Source organism: Emydura macquarii, unplaced genomic scaffold (assembly GCF_026122565.2).
Source record: "Emydura macquarii macquarii isolate MOO-44397 ecotype Brisbane River unplaced genomic scaffold, CSIRO-AGI_Emac_v2 contig_2473, whole genome shotgun sequence".
NCBI classification, from domain to species: Eukaryota; Metazoa; Chordata; order Testudines; family Chelidae; genus Emydura; species Emydura macquarii.
In genome coordinates this window covers 33353402-33376484 of record NW_027132610.1, presented here as the reverse complement: position 1 = coordinate 33376484, position 23083 = coordinate 33353402, and the positions used below count along the sequence as shown (strand labels likewise).

The 23083-nt window shown below is 38.7% G+C and overlaps 1 protein-coding gene across 3 annotated transcripts in view; it reads left to right on the top strand.

Annotated features, from left to right (window-relative positions):
* The window catches only part of LOC137163109 (protocadherin-9-like), a 659443-nt gene that overhangs the window by 329964 nt on the left and 306396 nt on the right, over positions 1 to 23083 (top strand). For 2 of the 3 annotated variants that reach the window (XM_067563213.1, XM_067563214.1), the window contains exon 3: positions 17480 to 17555. In XM_067563213.1, coding sequence (XP_067419314.1) covers positions 17480 to 17555 — 76 coding nt within the window. Of the gene's footprint in view, positions 1 to 17353; positions 17556 to 23083 lie in introns of all 3 variants that reach the window. The other variant, XM_067563212.1, reaches the window with a different exon arrangement.

Sequence of the window (23083 nt, the reverse complement as noted above, 5' to 3'; positions counted from 1 at the left end):
CACAAAGCAGGATAATGATAATGAAATAATTGTTTTTGTAGTGTTTTCCATCTGAGAGTATAATATTACTTTAAATGCATCATGGAGTTTAGCTCCCCAGCTGAAGCAGGTAATGCTGTCACCAGATTACAGACAAACAAACAGTCTGTGTGTCTGTTTCAAATCAGCAGAGACATTTGGCACCTCTCAGGAGGTACACAGCACCTGGAAGGATCAAGCCCTAAGGGTCTGATCCAAAGCCCCATGAAATGAATGGACTTTGGATCAGGCCCTAAGTAACTTCTATTAGATCACACAGAAAATCTGTTAAGAGCCAAGAACAGAACATAGGGCTCCTAACTCTCTGGGTGGGAGAGACTTCTTATATTCCCTTAAATGTTGGCTTGTCTGTCATTTTGAGTTTAGCTTAGAAACTCAGTATCATGAATTGTTTAAAGTGTTGCATGTCTGACCTGGCCCCTGATTTTCATTGTTAAGATTCAGGCTAACATTCCATATGGTCCTCTGCAGTAAAAGGATGCACAAACTGGACCTGTCTGGTATTCTGCCGTTCCTGAGGAAAGTGACAGCTGTTGGATGTTTACTCATTGCTGAACTCCATTTGAGACTACACCAGTGGGCAAAATCCTGGAGAAAATCCGGCATTATTGCTCTGGTGTATATTTTCAGTCAAATATATTGAGGAAACTGTTTTGTCTGTGCCTGATATTCATTTTTTGAAAAATCAAGAAATTAGAGCACATCTGTCTTTCTTTCCCTCCATCTGTCAACTCAGAACATGCACTTGACTATATCAGATTTTTTTTTTCCTGGAATGGGAAGCATTTGGCTTCTTCATTATGAAGTTAACTATATGCAGCTAGCATCTGGATGATTATTATTATTTAATAACATTTTGCATTTTAGAGAATTGAACCATAAAGTTTCCTCTGAAATTCCTTTAAATGGCTTTACCTTTTTCGAAAAAACAAGGGGCCAAGACTGTACAACGTATTCATAGCATGGTTGGCTAATGTGTTTTGTGTGTGCGTGTTTAGGCTGCAATTTGTATTATGTACTGAATGTATTTCTCTCAGAAATTAGATTTTATTCATTTGAATAGTACCAATAATAAAAATAACTGTGACTATTGCCATTTCTTTTTGAGATTTCCATTATGCCTTAGAGGTTCAATAGCTTATCTCTGTGACCAGCAGAAGTTGGTCTAATAAAAGATATTACCTCACCTACCTTGACTGTCTTAGAAGGGCTAAAACATTCAAGTACGCCCTTAACTTTGCCATGCCTATTCCACATCAGGAAACATTCTACTCCAAGGAGTGACTCCGATGGAAGAGATTGATCTGGTTAGATCTTAAGTTATCTTCCACCCCATTCTTCTGGCCTGTCATTTTTCCCACCACATTTCCACTACCCTCTCTTAATTATAGTTGCTGCACTGCTCTGTGATATGATGCGTGCTAACCTTGCTCTCTAGGAATGGAAAGACTGAAACTCCCAGCTATTACTGGAATTCTGAAGTCAGTCCTTGTCCCAGGTGTTTCATGTGATGAGCTGGAGCTCAACTATACTTTAAAAGCAGTGCTCTGTGTTGAAAGAGGTGCAGAGTCACATGATACTATTGTGCTGCATGAGGAATTCTTGTCAGTCAGGGAGCTTGCCTAGTGCCATATTCCTTCAGAGGGCATGACATACTCTCCCACTGTGTGTCTGTTCAGTATTACTATCTGATTCATTAGGAGGGTGGAGCTATGGGTTCCTTGCCCCTTACTTTTGCACCCTAGGCAATGCACAGATGTAGCACTCCCTGTATTATAGGGCGCACAGAGAGTTTAATCACTGAGGCCTAGTCTGGCTCATATGTTAACACTTTGGGCCAGCCACCAGGTTCTCATTCTTTCTCCTCCTCTCTCTTTATTTAATGATGGAAATGCTGGTAGAAAAATTTCCATTTGGCCAAATCTGCAGCCTTTATTTGGGCAAGACTCCCATTGACTTCTGAGGAATGATTTCAGGAATTGGTCTTTAAGAAAATAAAGAAATTACTGAGTAGCACTTTGTCCTGAAGTGTTCACCTCACTTTTCATTTACCTTTTGACAGTATGTTTTTTTGGTCATTGTATAATTCAAGAGTATCAGGGCATATTTTACACATGGTTCATTCACTGTGCATAATGATTTGGTCTCCATTTGGAAATTTGAGAAGTACGCTATTAGAAGAGTACTTGATCTGGTTCAAGAACAACTACACCGAATTCACCAAATAATATCCTATGCCATAGTCAAGGAGTTATTTAGATATATTTAAAAGGTCCTAATCAGATTGTTCTATGAATATAAAAATAGCAACTTAATACCTCATAGCTGAAAAAAAGCCCCTAAAGGAATACTCATTCAGGAGTGATAAGGCAACTGGCATCTTGATACAAATGACCATATCATTGTTAATTTAGGACAGAAAGACCATTAGGTTTTATTACTAGCTGTCTATAAGAATCTGAGCCTTTATTGTCTTATATGTTAGTGGACATAGTGATAAAGGGCCTGATCGAAAGCCCATTGAAAAACTCAATAGGAGTTTTTCCATGAACTTCAATAGATGTTGGATCAGGCACCTAAAGTATATTCAGTTTGTGTGTGTCTTTTTTTATGTTTATCTCTCCTAAGAGCACTAAACTCAGCCCTGATGCAAAGAGGCTTTATTCCACTGAACTCAACAAAATTCTGTCTGCTTCTGAATTCTGATCTGAATTTGGCTCATCGGCTGTACACTTTTCATGATTTTCAGAAGTGTTGGGGAAATCTCAATTTCCCCTGCAGTGTTAAAAACTTGTGTTCATGACCTGGATGTTGATTAAACCAAGTTGCATCTTAGGAAAAATGGAAGCTTGTGCTTATGTTCATATGATAAAAAAGTTTACACTTTCAGGATTCCTCTGAAGTAGGCAATGGTTAGCTGCCAGGTTTGATCAGTTATCAACCTACCTACAGACCCTATGTTCAAATGTTCATATCTGTGATCTGTCAAAGTTAAAGATCAAACCAGAAGTCTGAGTTTCATTCTGTGTGTTTTGTCAACCTGTGAAGCCTGCGATAAGATGGCATCTACAGACATTTAGCTCTATGATGTATTCCATAGAGAGATAAAACATTAAATCCAAAACTACTACCACTTATTTTCTTCCATCTGCCAGGTTAGGACATGTAGTAGATCAGCATTCTTTTTGATAGAAGAAATATTTAACTTCAAAGTGATGAGGCCAACTTGGTGCAATTTGCTTAAATACCTCCAGTTTATTTTAACAGTTGTATTAAGGTTGAACTCTAAAGACAAAAAGAACACTGTCCATTCTTCCTTAAACCAAGTAGTCTGATGTATTGCAAATACTGAGCATTCCCCAACTATAATGCATTTATACCAGTGGTTTTATGATTGAATGTGCATCTCTGTGGGCAGGTTGCTCTGTCTTTACACCCTCTTAAAGACCTTGAAATGTCATGGTCATGTATCTCTCTCCTTCATTTATAAGGTGCAGTTGTATAACTTTATATGGATTTGTGTATGAAATCCTTCAGTATTTGCACCTTGATTTTAATGCTTTAATTTAAGATATGATAATTGTCACAAAATTGAAATGTGAAATATTACACAGGGGATCTTCTTGTCTTCTCAAAGTACATAACAAGGGGGTAGCAAATACAAAAAGTAGAAATTACCATTGTCAGATGGTCAGTACAACTGGAATGTTTTAAACATTAGACTGAATATAAATAGGTGTTCACGCACAAATAGGAGTCCATCCACTTTAAACTCTGGGATCAAAAATTGCAGCATCAGATGAATTGTGTGAAATGAGACATGGAACTCACACTTAAAACAGTTTTCCTGGCTAGTACCATAGTTTAGCATGTTAAACCAACAAAAAAAATGTCCAAATTGCTTGACTTTGGTTCAGTGGAATGACCAGCTTTGAAGTCTGCAGTCTTCTTAGCAACTTTTCAGGACATCTCTGTGTCCCCAATAGGAGCTAAACACAAGTGCATGCTGGAACTTATGTTGTAGCACTGCATTCTTGCTGGACCCTTCTAGACAATAGGGAGGCTACACAGTCACCTGGTATTTTAACTAGCATATAATAGATGCAATAAGTCTGGATATTGAAGACATTAGTTTCTGCATTCAAATATTGCATAAAGCACATATTTCACATTACGTACTTAGTTAACCGTATTATCTTTGACAGTCATGTCCACTTCTGGCTTTTCCACGTGGATCCATTTCTCTAACATGACAGTCCTGGTGTCCATTGTGTTAATAGATGTATGTCTGCTCACTAGAATCATAGCATGTAAAAGGGTTTATCCCCAAAGGGCAATCCTGCTGTTGTTGCCACTTCCCATGTTAGCAGGAGAAGACATGACTGATGACTCAGAATTAATTGTAACCCAGTGAGAAGTCAGAGACAGATATCCATTACATCCACTAGCACTATTTAAGGAGGCAATGCTCTAAGTACCCTTTCTCCTTAAATTGAGGTTCTACTTTTTGCACTGAGAGCCGTTGTGAGGATTAAAGTTGTTTTAGCACAGATTAGTGTTTGTTTTATCTAGGAATAATGCAGTGTTTTCTGAAATTCTGTTTCTTCACAAAGTGCCAAAATGTGAAGATTAAAGCGAAATTGCAGATGTTTAAACTGACAGTTTGAATCCTGATCGTTTGATATAGTGAATCAATTAAATGGTCAACCTTTAAAAAAAATATTAACCTGACTTGCTTCACTGTCTAGTGTCACAGAGGTTCTTACTAGTTAACTGGTCTTATGTTGTTGAAGCAGCACATTACAAAAGTGTAAAGCACATTTTTGGCTCTCTTCAAGTTAACAATTTTGTAAGTCAAGCGTTCAAGACCTGAGGTTAATCATAATATATAGTGAGGGCCACATCCCTTCAGACACAAGAGTGGTACCTTTACACAAGAGCCATGGTCTGCTTGATTTCCAAGGTCATACAGCGTGTTAAAGAAAGCTAACAGAACAGAATACTAAAGGGATTTTCCTCAGCTCTCTTTTTCCTGAAGATCTCTGGGAAGTTTCCTGCTTTCTGGCACTACATGAATCTGCATTTATACTTCATTGACTGACACTGTTGAAACCATAAACAGAGAGAGCATTTGTACAGCAAATGAATTAGCAGATAGGCCAAGAAGATGCCGCATCCAGAATAGTTATTGACATTAGACCACGTAATATATCAGTGTACTCAATATAACTAGTAGGACTTTGTTGATGTCATTGATAGTTTATAAATGTTATTAATTAAATAGATATAAACATAATTTATGTTGATATTATAAATATAATTAAAAATATCATAACAATAAACATTTTCACTATTTCATGTCATGTAGATGGGGCTACAATAGATTTGTTTATTCCAGATTATGCACCTTCCTCACATGGGACATAGTTTTGCTTTTTTTTCCCTTTTTTTTTCCCTTGCTCACATTTGAAAATGGAATATAGATTAGAGATAAAAGGCCCAAATGATGTCCTGGCTTACACTCCATGCACTTCATTGAACCTAGTGGAGTTCCGCAGGGTTTAAATCGGGACATGATTTGGCCCATTGAACTTGTAAAATTTCAGCAACAGCTGCTACATTTTAACAGTCGGTATACATTATTCATCCACATATGCTTTTTACTATTTCAAAATTCGTGAGGCTGTGGAGAACTTACTGTAAGTGGTACAATGCTTCTTTGGTTCCCTTCAATTTAGGACCCTTACAAACTGGAGATAATTTATGACATAAAGGCTGCACATTTATTAGATAAATGCCAAACAATATTATTTGGATAAAAAGGGAGGGATGACTATAGTGCAGCAAAAGGTGGCTATAGTCACTCAAAATGATTATGAGCCACTCTTTATTCTGACTGGTAGATACAAAGTCAAAACCACTACCTAGCCAGAGATATTGTCTGGCCCACCCAGGCCAGGACATGCAGCTTGGACCATAAGAACTCATCCTCCATTCCCAGCACGAAGTTCAAGTCACCACTTAGGCTGCTGTTGAGTCCCCAATTCTGGGAGACAGAGATCCCCCTTTGCTTATCATGCTGGCCCAAATAAGCTTTGCAGGAGATTAAGTTTCTTTCCATCCTCAAAGTTACAACATAACCTTCGGAAACGTGGAAACCGAAATGAGATTCTGCAATGACCTGAACAGAAAAGAAACCTAATGGTTAGTTTTCATAACAATAGTTTGCATGCTCCAGTTCAACACCAATACAGTAGCAGGAGGAAAAAGGCTGAATGCTTGGCGTAAGCCCCTGCTCCAGAATGGGGTTGGGAGGAAAAACACTGCTGCAGCTGGAGGAGAGACTGAATGGCCTTTGCTTATCCCTTAGTTCAGTCTTAAAGAAGAGTACCCCTCCCCTTCTTTTACAAATAAGAGAGCTCCATAGACCAACCTCGGCCGTGGCCCATCACAAATCTGATCCACAATTGGTTGGGAGAGGCCTTCATTCTGAGAAATACCTAGCAAACCCTGCCCTGCCTGCCACTGCCCTACAAGTCTATTTGAAGAGGAGTGGGGAAAGGAGTACTTCTGGATGATGACTGAGCTGAATTATATAAATCTTTGTTTTGAGGACTTTTTAACCAGCGCAGAGAAGTACATTCTAGGCTTGCAGAGGTCAAGGACCAGGAGTGGTTTCTTTAAAAGAAATTTAGACAAAAACATCTGGCTTTTTGATTTCTAAGATTTTCTTTTTTACAATTTAATATGTTTTTTAAAGTCAGTGAAAATCCAAATATTTATGTGTGTGTATAAATGAACTTTTGGAGACTTTTAATCCTTTTTTGTAAACTCATTTAGCAGAGTTACTTTATATTATTGCAGGGAATCTATCTCCTAGAAGTATCTGGCCCATTTCCACCCTGAGGGAAATGTTATTTCAGTCTTAAAAAAATTTAGATATATATCTGTGGGTTTACTGTAGACTTTTCTGGATTTAGTTAAATAAATAGGGTGCCCCTACCACACAGCTCCATGATCAAATTAGAACCCATATTGTTAATTTCTTCTGCCCTTGAGTGTGAGGAGAAGAATTTGACTAGCAGAGACAAGGAGGTAGCCATGAATTGCCTTATTTAACTACTAATTTAAATGTAATGGTGCTCTGGAAATTTGTCTTTAATCTCTGCCTATCACTGTCCTTAGTCCATTTTTTGTGGGTTTATGTCTTATTTTTCTTTCTTTCTTTCCATACATCTGACCTTCAACTCTTCCACTCCAATTACAGGCTCAGTCCTATCAAGCAAATTATATAAGATTAAACTGGATGTTGAAATGCATTAAATGACAATATGACCCAAAGAGGTCCAATCTATAGAAAACAGCCGCTCTCCCACCCTAGGCCTCAGTAAAAACAAAGCCTTTCCCCATCTCACTCTATATATTTATTACCTAACATTTTCCTCCAGCAGAGTGTACATACAACTTCTTCCTCTTCTCAATTTTTTAATTGTTTCCCTATCCTTCTAGAGTATATTTTCCTCTTCCTCTTGATCTAACTTTAACTTTGTGTGGGTTTTATGATTCAGTAGAATATGTGGCTTACAGATATATGTCCCTTGTAGGAGGGTAGGTCTATCAATGGCTATTAGCCAGGATGGGCAGGAATTGCTGTTTGTCAGAAGCTGGGAATGGGTGACGGGATGGATCACTTCATGATTACCTGTTCTGTTCGTTCCCTCTGAAGCACCTGGCATTGGCCACTGTCAGAAGACCAGATACTGGACTAGATGGATCATTGGTCTGATCCAGTGTGGCTGTTCTTATGTTGTTCTCATCAGTATATATTGGTTTCAGGCTTCTTTTCTGATTTTCCATAGCTTAAGCAATTCTGTCATGTCATCAGAAAAAAAATGTCAGACTGGCTTTGCTTTCTTCTCCTCCTCCTCTGCTTCTCATTTCTAATCTTTTTTCTCTCCTTTATTTTCACAAAGCATTGTCCAATCCAAAAATTGGATTGGTGGGGCATATCATGAGCTACAAATATATTCCAAATTTGACTTAAATAAATATATCACCGGGCCTCAGTGGGTCACAGCTGCAAATACTGGATTCAGGACAAACTGCTGAGAAATAGATCAGGCTCAACCCAAACTGGTGGTTATTCTACCATGAGATATACCAAGCCAGTAACAAAAGTAAACTTATGTCTCACCATAGTGGTTAACAGTAAATAAAAAAATGCAGTTTCCTTAGGCATTCCAGCACTTATTTCACCATCCAGGTACTAGACATTATGATGAGTGGTTACTGAAAACCAATTTCATCAAACGAGTTCTTCTGATCCCAAGATATCAGCCACATAGACGGGTCAATATATAACTCAGATCTTACCCAATAATCATACTGCTGCCAATCCTTTAGTAACTAAAATATAAATATTTTTTATAAGAGAAAAGAAGAAGAGAGTTAAAATGGTTAAGGAAATCAGATACAGACAATCATTGCAAAGTTCTTATATCAAATTTGAGCAGGGATGGAATAAACTGCTAGTTTGCAAAAGTCTGTCTGGAAATTACCCAAACAGCTTAAGGGTCGTCAGTCCTTGTTTAGAGCTTCCTTGTTAGAAATCCAGTCCAGAGAAAGAAGCAAGAAATGAAGACAAAATGGAGATTTTCCAGGGTCTTTAATACCCTTGCCCATGTGGATGGAATTTTACTGTCCCAAGCAAAGGCTACAGCACAGTTTGTGGAAAGGTACAGGCACAAGATGGAGTCGAGGGTCACATGAGCAACTCACATGCCCTCACATGGCTTTGATGACTTACAGGAGCAGCTATTGTCCTATTGGAGACTAGTACAGGAAGACTTGCTGGATGGAATGAGTTTCTTATGTGGCCCATTGTGAGCGTTAATTGTATTTAATGGGCATCAACACAAAGCTGTCTGGATTCGATGTAGATTTCATCTGGTGGGTATTATCCCAGGAACAGACATGTTGAGATACACCTATATAATCCATATTCATAATTTTAGATACAAAGATGGTACATGCATATAAACAGGATAATCATAGTTGATAGATTGTAACTTTTCCATTTATACCTTAAATAATACACTTTGTACAAGTTTTGTTGCAGTTATCCAACAGTGACAATATCTCAATGGTCATATCTCAATCATACATCATCACAAGATACATGACAATTTGCATCAAATGAGGATCTCTTTCCCTGTTTATACTATGGCCATTCTATATCACTTTACTCAACTTTATTTGAGCAAGATGGTTTGGATGACTCTTACTTGTCTGGAGAAGCAGTAATCAAGGCCCTTAATTTACAGTTGTGTAGAGGAGAAAATAAGGCCCATTGTTTAAGATGTTTGGTTTACAGACTTAAGAGGACAACACTATATCGTTTCACAGTTGGTTTTCATTCAGCATGTTAACTTTGCAACAATACACGCTGGGTTTTAGTGTAGTACAAATTATATTTTAGACATTAATAAACATAATACAGTAATGGTACAAAACACTATGGGTCAGATTTTCAAAAGAGCTTTATACCCCAAAACTACCATTTAGGCACCTAAATAGAGGGACCAGATTTCAAAAAGTGCCTGTTGAGAAGAAATGGAGTTGCTGGTTGCTGAGTGGTTCCCCTCCGCCCCCCCAACTGGCTACTTAAATTAAGTGCCTAATTGAAAGCTAAGCTCTTGAAAATTTTGGTCCAGAGGAGAAGGTGCAGAGGAGAAGTTTTGCCTGAGTAAGGGCTTAAAGATTGTTGTGTGGCATTTACTGAAGACTGCTGTAGCAGTTTTTTAAAGAAATCAAACACAAATTTAATTCTAGTATCAACATATATTTACAAAACCTGTCTGCTGAAAATACAGTACTCAGGGCTAGTTTGCACGATAGAGTTTTGGTGACAAAAGTCAAGTTTTGTCGACAAAACAGTAGTGGTGTGCACTGAAATGCTCCTCCACCAAAGTTAACTCCCCTGCTATGCCAATATAATAAGACCACCTCATCAAGAAGTGTAGGACTTATGATGGTGTAGTTATTCCTTACATCAGCTCCTGTCAAAATTCATTTGACAAAAAAGCTCCCCGCTACCCTGGAGAGCTAAGCAGTGGGCCCTGCTCTTGGCTGGGAGCGGGGTGAGAAACCCGGCTGGCTGGACCCCAGGAGGGGAGAAGCTCTGGAAAGCTTCCCTCATTCTCGGCTGGGAGTTGGGACAAGAAGCCTGGGTGCTTGAAATTAACAAGGTTGCCCCAAAAGTGGGCTGTGAGGGTGGGAGAAAGAAGCCGGGGCAGCTGGATCCTGCTCCCCAGGGACAGGAAGCCCCAAGCGGCTTCCCATGGCTCCCAGAAGGGCACGAAGAGAGGAGAAGCCCTGGGTGGTTTCCCCTGGCTCCCAGAGGGAAATGGGGAGTGGAGGGGGCAGCCTGCTGGGAGCCCAGAAGCCCATGGGCCAGCCGGGCTCCTGGCAGAGAGCTGTTAATGGAGCTGAGACACTCAGCTCTCAGCTCCCTACATTGCCCTTCTTAGGTGAGTGGAAGTGCCTCTGGTGACTACACACATGACCAGCCCAAGGAGGGTAGTGTGGACATCAGCCACCACAGTCAATAAGGCAGCGTCTGTAAGTCGACTTAACATAGGTCAGCTTATCTTGGTCGTGTGGATAGGGCGTAGGTACAATACATTTAACATTCTTGCCAATCTACAGCATTTGGAAAGCAGCCAAAGAGCTCCAGATTTTTCACTCTTACTTTTTTTAAAAAAAATTCTGTTTATTTTAATTACAACTCATGACATCAAGGCAACAAAAGTGTGAAAAACTGTGACAGCAGAATATATGGGGGGAAAAGATAAGCTATGACTAATGTGTATTTTTAAATAGGTTTTAATGCTTTGAAATAAAACACGTTTACCATGAAAATGTAATATGCTGTGGCAAGCACAGCTTTATTGTTCTGTACCTGAACAATAAGATTAGGAATATTTTCAAAGAAAGGCATTTTGTTGTTGCTGTTGACATTCACAAAATACTATAGTTATTATTTATATCCAGCATTCAGCAAACTGAAATTCATATTCTTGGAAAGCCACAGATCAGCTCTCATTTTTTGCGATGAGCAACAAGCAACTAAATCAGTTTAACTCAGGGTTGATTTTCTGTTGTATGCTGCAATTTTATTTGTTGTTATGATTCTAAAAGGCATCAGCTGGCCAGGCAACTAGTCTCAGATACCATCCCAGAACAAATTGCATTCACAGTGTAACTTGAGTAATCCTTAAATGTTGGAAAATGCTGATACTTGTCACACTGTCTAGAGTAGCTCACAGCTGTGAGTGCCTACCTCAGAGCAGACTGTCAGAACATAAGGGCAGGCACCCCAAACTGGGAGTATGTTCTAATTATATTTCACAAATGTGAAATCCTGGATCGCTCTACCAGTCTTACCATGGAGTCATACACAGCCGTCCCCCTTAGCTTCTCCAGTCTATCTTGCAACCCAGACAAATTGAACTTGTGATAAAGGATTATTAAAACCACATATCACGTCACATCAGGTTGCTTCCAGTCCCAAGGTACCAGCCACTTACTCCAGATCAATGGATATTTCAGATCTTACCCCTAAGAGAGTGCTGGCAGCCAATTCTATAGTAAACTAACTAAAGATGTATTAGCTAAGAAAAAAGAATGAGAGTTATGGAGTGGTGAAAGTAGTTAAAATATAATAACAGATAAATCACAGTTAGTAACTCCAAAAGCGGCAGTGACGTTAAAAAGTGCCAGTCTCCCAAAAATCTTTCAGGGCTACCCAGAATAACTCTTGGGATCTCTGTCTTCTCATTCAGTTATTCTGCCCTTTTAGAATCCAAACAGTTCAGACATACAAGATCTTTCCTTAAATCCATATTTATAGTATCTTCAGAAAGCAAGCTGATAGTACTGCTTCCCACATAGGCTTTTCCTTTGATGAAAGTGAGGGCTGAATTTCGACTTTTGACCTCCAACTATACATAATAGCCACTTGTCTTGAAATGGTCATTTTCTGTTAAAGTCCTTTATTAGCATTTCACAAGATTTCTTTGATGAGTAATTTAGTTACATTTACCATGTAAATGTTTGCTATTATACGATGACAGGAACAGATAAGTGAAACATTACCAGTGACATCCACTTGTTTTCATGAAGTTTAAGCATCTGAATACACACATATACATCTAGTATAAACACGTATACAGAAGTCAATTGACCTGAATATACTCTAGCATGATCAGTCAATATCACAGTACTACAACACCATCAAAGACATGAGGAAATGTCTGTATCGTTCTTGTATGTTAAATCATGCTTTAGCTGGGTGAGTTGTATGGAATCCAGATGATCAAAGAGGGGTGTGGTTCATTGAAACCTGACACAGCACAAAATATGTTAGATTTTGTTAAACTTAAACTTTTGGGTTCAAAAACCTGTTGAGGGAACCTGGCCTACCTTATAGATGTACATGGTTTTGTTGCCAAGAAAAACTAGGTGGTGTCAGTTGAGTTTCACTTTGTTTTGTGTCCATCTGAACCTCAAATGCACATCGTACAAACACACGTACATTGGGAATGGAATAAAATGAAAGAAACTCTGTAAACTACTGATACTGCATACATCTAGGAGCTGCTAGTATACTGGTTGAGTAGTGACCTACAGTTCTAATGATAATCTAGGACTGAATATATGAAAAAAAAAGTTTAAATTTCAATTCTGACCATAAATGTCAGTAAAATTAATTCTAAACCATGCCCACAATGACTCTTACAGAGCAGAAAGGTTTCCAAATGGGTTTCCAGCCCTACTGATTTGTAGGCTCATTTGATGCCTTAATCATATGTAGATTGTTGCCTGCTTTATCTCATATGGGTCTGAAATCCATGATGTCAAAATCGAATGAATTTGTTAAATCATAGAATGTTGCTCACGTTGTAATACTGAAGATCTTTATGTTTTGTCCTAGCCATTGCAAAAAATTAGTTGCTGATTAATTTTTGAGATTTGTACATTCCCAACTTGCTTTCTTTTTTGGCCATTTCTCACATCTTCAGAGTGGCTATGGTATGTGCTAAGTACATTTATTTAGAATAGTTTGGGTTATTAATACAATTTACAATATAAAAAGTCACTCTTAGTAAAAAATACTAAAAAGGACAATTGGTGATATATCGACAGCCCCAGAAATAACCTTCTCTATTCTCAAATCAGGAATGGCATGAGTAGTGGCAGATCATGGATCACCACTCAACCAGTAGAGTAGTTTAGAGAGACTTCTTATAAGGTCTTGCCTACCTTAGGAATGTTTTGCTAAAATCTCCCACTATAGTTACCACTGAGTTGGAGCTACCATCATTTTAAGCACTTGTGATTTATAGATTACTTCTGAGCATAATTAGATGATACTACCTAAAACACCAGTGGCTGCCTGGAAACCTGCTACCCTGAAGCTGTGGTAGCAATAGTGGGGAAATATTTAGCAGAAATGCCTCATGAAAACCACCCCTACATGGGAAAAAATCATTTAGCCTCATTGATGATTCTGTCATCATGTGGACCAATTAACATCCTATGGGATACTGAGTGTTGTAACATAAACACCTATTTTTTTAATTCATTGGGACAATGACCTTCAGAGTCTGTATCTCATTACCAAAAGCAGCTACTAGATGTGTGGAGTATCAGTTTTTCAGAACTCAGTGCTTCAACATCTATTTTTCCTTTTTTTTGTTTTGTTTTTTTGTGTTAATATCTATAAGGTTTAGAGCACTCCATGGATTAATTTCCTTCAAATGTGTGTTGTGAGGATGTTTGCGTTAGATGCACAATGCATGTTTCAAGCCACAATTTTTCCTCTTCCCATCTTCTGAAGGTATATGTGGGTTTTAAAAAAAAATCCTCAGACCTTTACTCTGGAATTTTCTTGATCTTATGTCCTCAGATGAATTTATGAGCACATCACCATCTGAGGGGAAAAAGATATAGTTTATATTGGGAATCATTACTCAGTCTTAACTATGATGGTGCTCTCTCAGGCTCACTCTTACAGTTACACAGACAGGTTTTGTAAGTAGAAAAGTTCAAAGTGCTGGCAAGCGAGTAGCGGTATTATGTGAGTGGCTGAAATACAACTAAAATTTGCATTGGAGTCATAAGGTCTTGGCATCAATGACCAGGATGTTTTAGGTGTGTTGTGCACTAATCATAAAGTCTAATATTCAGAGTAGACTGATCCCATCTGGAGGAAAAATGCATTTGAAATGCTGTAGTTAATGACTGTAGAGATGAGATGGAACAATGATAGCGAGAGGTCCTTGGCTGCCAACAACACAGTGTTTGATTTCACCTAGTGAGGAAAAGAATTGAGGTAATATGACAGTAGTCTGGGCAACTTTCCTTTCAAAACAAACACACAGTGGTGCCTGATGTTATTCAGGAAGGAACGTTCAGTATGGTTTGGTAGGCTAAAGAGGTTGACAAAGGAGGGGAATGCTGCTTGAGGAGGTGCTTGAAATGTTGCATGTTCACAATACTTTCTTATTTTGGGTGTTTTGTGTTAAGGTGGGTTACATTTTGGGCTGTATGGAAAGGAAAGATGGTCTTGGGGTTAAGGTACTAGAATGGGACTTGGGAGATCTTGTATTGTGTCATGGCTGTATCATAGGTTACTGATTTGACCTTTCACAAGTTGTGTGTGTCTATATGCCTCAGTTCCCCATTTGTGAAATGGGGATTATCCTTGCTGATCTCAAGTTATGAGGATAATTCCATTGATATTTGTGAGGTGCTCCAATACTATACTGAGGAGTTCCATAGAAAATCCTGAAGCTAAAATCAATATTACCTTCTTTCTTCTTTCACTGGGCAACTTCAAAAACTGAGCTGTCAGCTAAGGAACTCCCACTCTCATTGTTGCAGCAGTGAAATGTATCTTCAGCTGACTAATCAGCCAGGAAAAACCTGATCCATCTCTATCTAGATACTCTTATGTTACCCCTTGTTATAACACCCCAACAATTGTGACAATGGAGTGGAAGCAACCATAATGGATTGTGTATGCCTGTTAGTATGAGGAATTATTGTTTTAACTAAGATCAGCTTTCTTCGATGTATGACCTTGGAGGCCTTTGGGTCACTTTTGGAACTGCAGATGCTTCTCAGTAAAACCCTAATGTTTCTTAACTATTTTACTTGGTCTTAAAGTAAAGGATTTTTACCGGCTCCCTAATTTAGAGATCTGTTTTCCTCAACCATTGGTATTTCTTTATGCTGTGCTTTCACTTCACACTATTGAAAGACAATGCCTTTCTTATGCTGCTGAACGTCCTGCTAGTGTCATCATCTCTTGTTTTTGAAATTTGTGTGTTCGGAGATAAATGGAGGAAAATATATTAAGCTATATTTGGTTACAAATTAAATGTATTCATCTTTAAGGGGAAAAGAATCCGCTAGCTTTACTGATTGCAAAATCAGAATCAGAGAATCAACTACAGAGTGAAAGAAGTCATAAGATAAACTAACTGGTATAGTGTGAAGTAAAAGCTGGTCTCATTATAAAACACTGAGAGCAAAATCCTCAGCTGGTATAAACTGGCAATGGTCATTGACTTCAGTGGAACTATACCATTTTGCAACAGCTGTGGGCTGGCTTTACAGCTTGAGGAGCATCTTAAAAAAATACTAATTATAAAAAATGCAGGCAAAATCAAATGGTATCAAGCTTATTTCTATACTGAATTAAGCAGTAATCCAACAAAATGGGTTCAATAAAGCATCTAGGTCTGCCTAAAGAAGATGAATAAAAATGGAGCTCAAAGGAGGAGATTGATCATTTTGTACTAAAGTTAGCACTTACTCTTATCAAATGGTTTAAACGAGCAAACACACAATTATCTCTAGATTTTCTCCCCTTCATAATGAATATCAGGGCCCAATGCTGCTCCCATTGATTTCAGTCAGACCACAATTAGGGCATTCGAGTCCAAAGGCTTCAGAAGCTCAGCACTAAGATTGTGAATCTAAGCTAGATCCTATGCCATCTCACCTAAGCAGATCACTCAAACTGCCCACTGTTAAAATTCAGATTTTGAGGGAAGATGTGCTTAATTTAAGGTAACTGCTCTCTTGGGAAGCTCTCAAACTAGTTGCCTCCATTGTCTGAGAATGTGGCCTTATGTCATGATACACTTAATATTATGATGATACTGCTTTTATGAAAAGCATCATTCTATTCCATAGTCACTAGCTGATAAAAGGGAGAATAATGTGTGTGTAACTCATGAGGAATTATTGTATCATTTTGTGGTCACAATTTATAAAGTCAGATGACTTCTTTAGTTGAGAGTTGTTTAAAAATCAGTCTTGTTTGTTAACCAATTCAGGTGAACCCTGTGCAAATATTTTGGTCAGATTCCTTAGTTCTGTCCTGTACTTTGGGATGACTTCTCATCCTGGCTCTGATTCACTCTGTTCCATTGAGTAATTGAGTAAATTGAGTTCCAATTTCACCTTAGTCTTCCTCTCTGTGAAATTGTTGTAGTAATCAGCTACTCCATGGATGGGTTCCATGAGTCCTAGTTAATTTCAAAGCTACATTGTAGAGGCTTAGTGTTAGTATCATTAAATAGAGAGAGAAGATGGGTGAGGTAATATCTTGAATTGGACCAACTTCTGTTGGTGAGAGAGACAGCTTGTGAGCGCCTCAGAATTCTTCCTCAGCTCAACTTGAAAGCTTGCCTCTCTCATCAACAGAGGCTGGTCTAGTAAAAGATATTACCTCATCCACCTTGTCTTTCTAGTATCCTGGGACCAACATAACTACAACAACAGTGCATCTAACAATGAATAATATTAAATAGACTTTTCTTATTCTGCTCCTGGAAAGAGTGGGAGAAAGTTTGAATACACACAGGGATTGTGTAGGTGACACATTAACACTATTTGCTGACTTCAGTGGCTGATTCAATCCTTTGTGTTCTGTTGCCTGGTTTTCCTAGCATAGTTCCCAAAGGCTGCTGCTGTTCAAGACCCAATTTGGAGGTCATCTCTTTAACATGGCAAGAAACACATAAAAGCACTTTCTGATTGGAGATTACTTCACTGATGAGCTCATGGAAACCTCTGAACTTCCACTGTCCTGCCTGCCTTCTTCCCTGGGTTGCTGTACAGGGTTAAAAAAAAGTGCCTCAGAAATAATACCAGGAATCTATTTTTTTTTTTTTTTTTTGGAAAGAGAGAGAACAGAAAAAAGAGCACTAATCAGCATGTCCTGTGCTCTTCTTTGTAGTCCCAGCGCCGTGTTACGTTTCACCTCCCTGATGGCTCCCAGGAAAGCTGCAGTGACAGTGGTCTAGGAGACCATGAGCCTGTGGGTAGTGGAACCCTGATCTCACACCCTCTCCCTCTGGTTCAGCCACAGGACGAACTCTATGACCAGGCCTCACCGGACAAGAGGACTGAAGCTGATGGCAACTCTGACCCCAACTCCGGTGAGTTGACTGTCAAGGCTTTGATTGTCTTTGTTAGAAGTTTTGTTTCGTTTTGTTTTCCCTTTTCCCTTTTAAAAAATTTTTAAGCTGCAGAGATGTAGAGCATGTGCATGGATATGTAGTTATAACAGTTCAAAGGATTTTACAGCATGTTAAATTAGTTGCCTGAAATATCACGTTGCAATGTTGACTATAAAAATAAACACAGGTAAAAATATTTTTAAAAATTATGCTTGTCTGGGAAACATGTATAGACTGACTACACAATGAGTGGAAAAAACAAGAAAGAAGGAAGTACCACAAACTAGTTTGCTTGTCTTTGTTGTCATTTGCAGTGTTGTATAGTATTTACTTATGCACTTTTTTTTTAAACAATGATGCTTCTGTCTTCACTATGGGTTGGGATATTAAATCATCCTAAACACCAATCCGAGATCAAAGGTACAATGAGTTGTAGGTGATATTTTTCACTGGATGAACTTAAAATAATGGAGCAAATTAGGGCACGTGAAGTGTTCTGTATAGTTTATATATATGTACTACCTCTTTCTAGAAGCTATCCTATTGAAAGCTCTTCCATTTGCCACAGTAAATGGAAATTCTCCACCAGCTTGAGACGGTTTAGCACTAATGGACATGAATTTCATGTAAGATGTTACATATGTGCAGTTCGGCTGGCAACCATCATATCTATACGTATGGGAAACCCTTTTTTCCTTTTTATTTTAATTAGTTTTTGCAGTATACTGGAATTACATGATAACAATGCTTGCATCCTGCACTATAGATGCAGCTCAGCAAGTGATAATGAAAGAGTCATACATCTGAACTGAGGACTCTACAGGTAATGTGACTAGAGCTCATCAGGAATTTTTTGGCAAAGGGTTTTGTCATTGAAAAATGCTGATTCCTCAAAACCTAAACTTTTCACAGAAACATATTGGATGTGACCAAATGTTTGTTGGGAATATTTCTCAGGAGGAGGAAGACAGACATTCCCCATAATAACCAATAGTCTAATTTAAAGCAGGACATGAAACCAGGCCTCCTTCATCAGAGGTGAGCATCCTAACCATGGGGGGCTATTGGCTATTCTGGGGTCTTATGTACTCTGTCTCTCTTTCACATATGTGTTTTCTCTTTAAAACTGTTGAAAGGTCTTGGTTTTGTTCAGCAAAAACAAATTACCAAAGCTTGACATCTTTTGCAAAATAAAAATGATGTTTTCTGCCCAGCCTATCTGTGACCGTAAGTCCACAAAAATGCAAGAACCCATAGCACTATAGCTGCTAAGAGTGAAAATGTGTATATTATATGTAACTGATGAGTTTAAGTGGAATTATTCTGTTAATTCCCTGTCCATGCAAGAGAAGAGTGACATATTTAACTAGAGTAGAGAGCTGTGTTAAGGCTTCATTCATTACCTATAGGCTCTGTAGCATGCCTTTGCTGATACTGAGTTGCGTGTCTCTGTAGCACATAGCATAAAAGTCCATCAAATAGAGCTGAGAAAAGAGCAGAATCAGTAAACGTTGTACAAAAGTATTGCATGGGAGGATTTCTGTATTAGAGAAAAAGTGTCAACTGCACCATACAGTCATGCAATATTAATTGCAAATAGGGTGACCACCTGTCCCAAATTGGGTCAGACAGTCCCAAAATGTAGAGTTCAAGTCCCAGTCCCAGGATGAATGACTCCAGGACAGCATTTGTTCCAGATTCCTTCTGGCGCCACTATGCGCCTGCCCAAGGCTCAGGGTGCGGTGCTAGCCTCTCCCTTGTTGGGGGGTTAGGTGAGCCTTAGCCCCCCCTCACCACAAGGCTCCACTTCTGCTCTTTTTCTTCCCTCCCCTCCAAGGCCCCGCACCCTGGCCAGGCTGGAAGCCAGAGCCAGGTCATGGTAAGATCTGTCCAGGGGGCATGAGCCACTGTGAGAAGCCCCAGACCCTCCATCTGCCCTGAGCAGTGTGCCTTGGGAGTGAAGACATGGGCTGGGAGCTGCTCTCAGGCCTCCTAGGCCCCCGCCCAGGCTGGAGGAGGGTCCAGGGCTCTATACAGTGTCCCAGGCTCCCTGTGCGACTCTTACCACAGCCCAGCTTTGACTTCTGGCCTGGCCAGGGGGTGGGGCCTTGGGGGAAGAGTAGGGACAGAGGTGGGCCATGGAGGGGGGCTGGGCTACCTTTTGAAAAGGTAGTCACCCTAACTGCAAGTGATATAACTAACTAAAGTCAGCAGAAGTGTTTAAAGCTCATATGAATATATCTGTTTTAGTGAAGTCTGTAATTGATGTAATTGTACACAATTGAGCCTTTGGGGACACTACGTTTATGGTAAATCTATGAAAAACTAATGGTCAAGCTGTATGGAAGGTTATTGAGGCATTTGGAATATAGCTTCCTATACTAATTATTTTATTAGACTGAATTAAAATAGGCATTTAAATAGTATGTTATATATCTCATCAGATTTTATAAGCTAAGCAGGGCTAAATAATTTATTTACACCCCAGGTCACCCCAGGAAAACCTAGGTTCATGAGGAAATGGCACTGGTGATTATGTAGATTTCACTCTTAACTCATTACTGAGTTATTGCCCAAGCATTATGTCAGAGGGCACTGTATGGCTGGAGTTGCCTCTTTTTTTGATTGTGAAATGGAGCTTGTGACAATTTATGGGCATGAAAGATCCCACAGCATTTTTAAATGATTAGAAGTTCTAGCCCATGTTTGGGCAAATTTACAATGTAAGTAATTACATTTTGCCTACTTAAATGACTGATGTAGTGTCAATTGGATATGGTAATCTTTGACACTTCCTCTCTTAATCTGTAGTATATTATTGCTGTGCAATGTTAAAGAGTTGCTTCATTCAACCCTAGAGGTAGTTTGATTTCAGTGCTTGTTGAAGTGATTCCTACTGTAGTGTGTATGGTTTAAAAAGTATTGTGAATACTTTGGGATGATGGGCGTAATTATGCAGTGGGAGAAAAAAATCCCTAGTGAGAACCAATATTGCTAGATAAATGAAATGTGTACATTGGATTAAAACTTTTAAAATACAGAGAAACAATTAGAATTGTGATTTCTTTGTATCCTAATACTTAATTATGTCTGTGTTTGAAAGGAGAAAGTGGATCAATTAAGACTTTGGCGGGCTAGATGTTCCTGTTATTCACTATGTGCATCATTTACACTTGAACAAAATGCTTAAAGGAGGGTGTAAAATGTTTCCAAATCAAAATGGTCACATCAATATTTGCTGTACAGAAGATATAAGGAGGTGATAAACAAGGCTTTTTAAAAAAAACTTGAAACTTTGATGTTAGTTTAGAGGTGTTATTTATGTAATACTGTTTCACCAAAAACAAATAATTGTAATAATAGTTACAAGTTAGTTTGTTTTATTTTTGAGAGCCTTTCTTATATAAGAAAATAATATCAAAATTCCAAGTTTCTTTAATAAAAAATCCTCATTCTCCATTACCCTTTATCTTGTGTAGTCATAACAGTAAATGACATGATCATATGTATGTATACATTATATTAATAATATCACTAATAATGATTAATGTATAATAATAATTGCAGGTTGCTTATTTTTATATTTTTGAGAGACTGCCTGAAAACTATATTTTTTAAAAGTTCCTTGTTTGTGTTGCAAGAAATAACACATTTGATTTTCAAACTCAAGGATTTAAAAGAAAATCCAATTAACTTTTTTCTATTTATGCTGTATGTTTGTTTATGCATTTATTATATCTCTTCAGGTGCCAATGAGAACAGACTAGACAATTTCACGATATTTATAGTCCGTGTCTAGTAAATTTCCCTTTAGTGTTTCTATATATATGTACTGCTGCAAACATAGTGTGGTAAATATTACTGAGCAATGTTTTGTGTTTTGTTGTGCTGTTTAACTGTTTCAACTAAAATGAAAAGAAAAGTAATCATGGGAATATATGTAATGATTGTCTAATAATGTACCAAAATTTACATGTGGAGCCAAACTTGTCCTTCACTGTCCCTTTCAAAACTAGTTATAATGCAAGGTTTGTTCAGTTTGTTGGAGCAGGATGCTATTTCTAACTGGAAAGGTCTGTTAAATGGTGAGAACAATTTTGGTGAATGGCTTTAATATTCCTGTGAATGGGTATGTTTTTATTGTTGTACACCATACATTTATGTAAATAAAGATGTAGCCATTGTTTCCTGATAGTTCTATGTTGCTGCTTTAATTAAGTTTGGACAGGGGGCAACAGCCAGGTTTGGACAGCAATGTTAAAGAATGAGTTAAATGTTCTCTTAGCCCAGTGATCTACTCACTGTTTTGTTTTCTAAGTGTTGCCAGCCTATGAAGTGACAAGAGAGTTACAATTACACTAGTCTAATGAAAAGGGCATTCACAGCGAGAGAGAAAATTCTCCTAGCTAATCTTAAATACTGCAATCTCTCATGCTGGGAAAGATGGAAAGGAAGAGAGATTACAAACACAAATTCTGTTAGTTAGATGTTGTCATCATGTTTACTAAGGGTGGGAGACAAGACAGACAGGACAAACTGAAAATAAATAAATAATCAGAACTTTAACCATGATCTGCATACTCCGATTTAGGACACTGTACACCTGTCCACTTTGTGTAGGCTCACGTTGTCCAGCCAAGCCAGGAAAAGACAGAAGGCAATGGTTGTAGTTTAATTAGGCTGCAATTTTATTCACTTAAAATATCTGGGAGTACTCTGCAACACATTTTACAGTGTAGGTCATCAGAGTTTCTTTAATCATTTCCACATAATCCCCAGCCATCCCATAGCTGGGATCCTGCCACGCATTCCTTGTGAGAGTGTTAAGGGGACTGGAAAAGGAGGCGGTCGCTTTACTTTTACATCTTTTTTTTTCCTCTGATAACAGTATCCCTTCCACACTGCGTACCGTCATTGGACATCCACCACAAGTTTTATGTACTAAATTGGGACATCATAACCTAACCCCTTTTGCCTCACCACACTGGGTTCCAGACTCATTATGGGGAAGAAGAAAGAAAATCCCACCTCACTTGGGCCAATCTGGCAGTGAGGGAAAAATTACTTCTCCCTGGCCCCCAAGGAAAAAAGAACAACTACCATGATGCCCACAGCAGAACATAAAGGGACCTAGATTCTGCGGGTGGGAGGATGGGTGTTGTCAGCCTGGTCTAGGAGAAGGTGGATTTCTCTGGTACTTAATGGAGTATAATTACCCCCTCTCTTCCAATCAGCAGGAAGAGCAGTATCCCTTCCTGTCTCCCAACCTGGTTCAGCTACTTCCTGCTCCTCTCCACTCTGTATAGCTAAACTTTCCTTGTTCCTCTACTTCTGCTATCAGTAGCAGGGGAGCCCTCAAAGCGGCAACAACCCCTTTTCTTCCAGCCACCACATAAAACTGTGGTGAGCAAAGTTCTTCCTCTTGAAGCTTTAATCCAATCCACCTTTAGATCTTTGCCATCTCAGACTCCCGTGATCAATGTTAATTAATAGTTAAACAACTACAA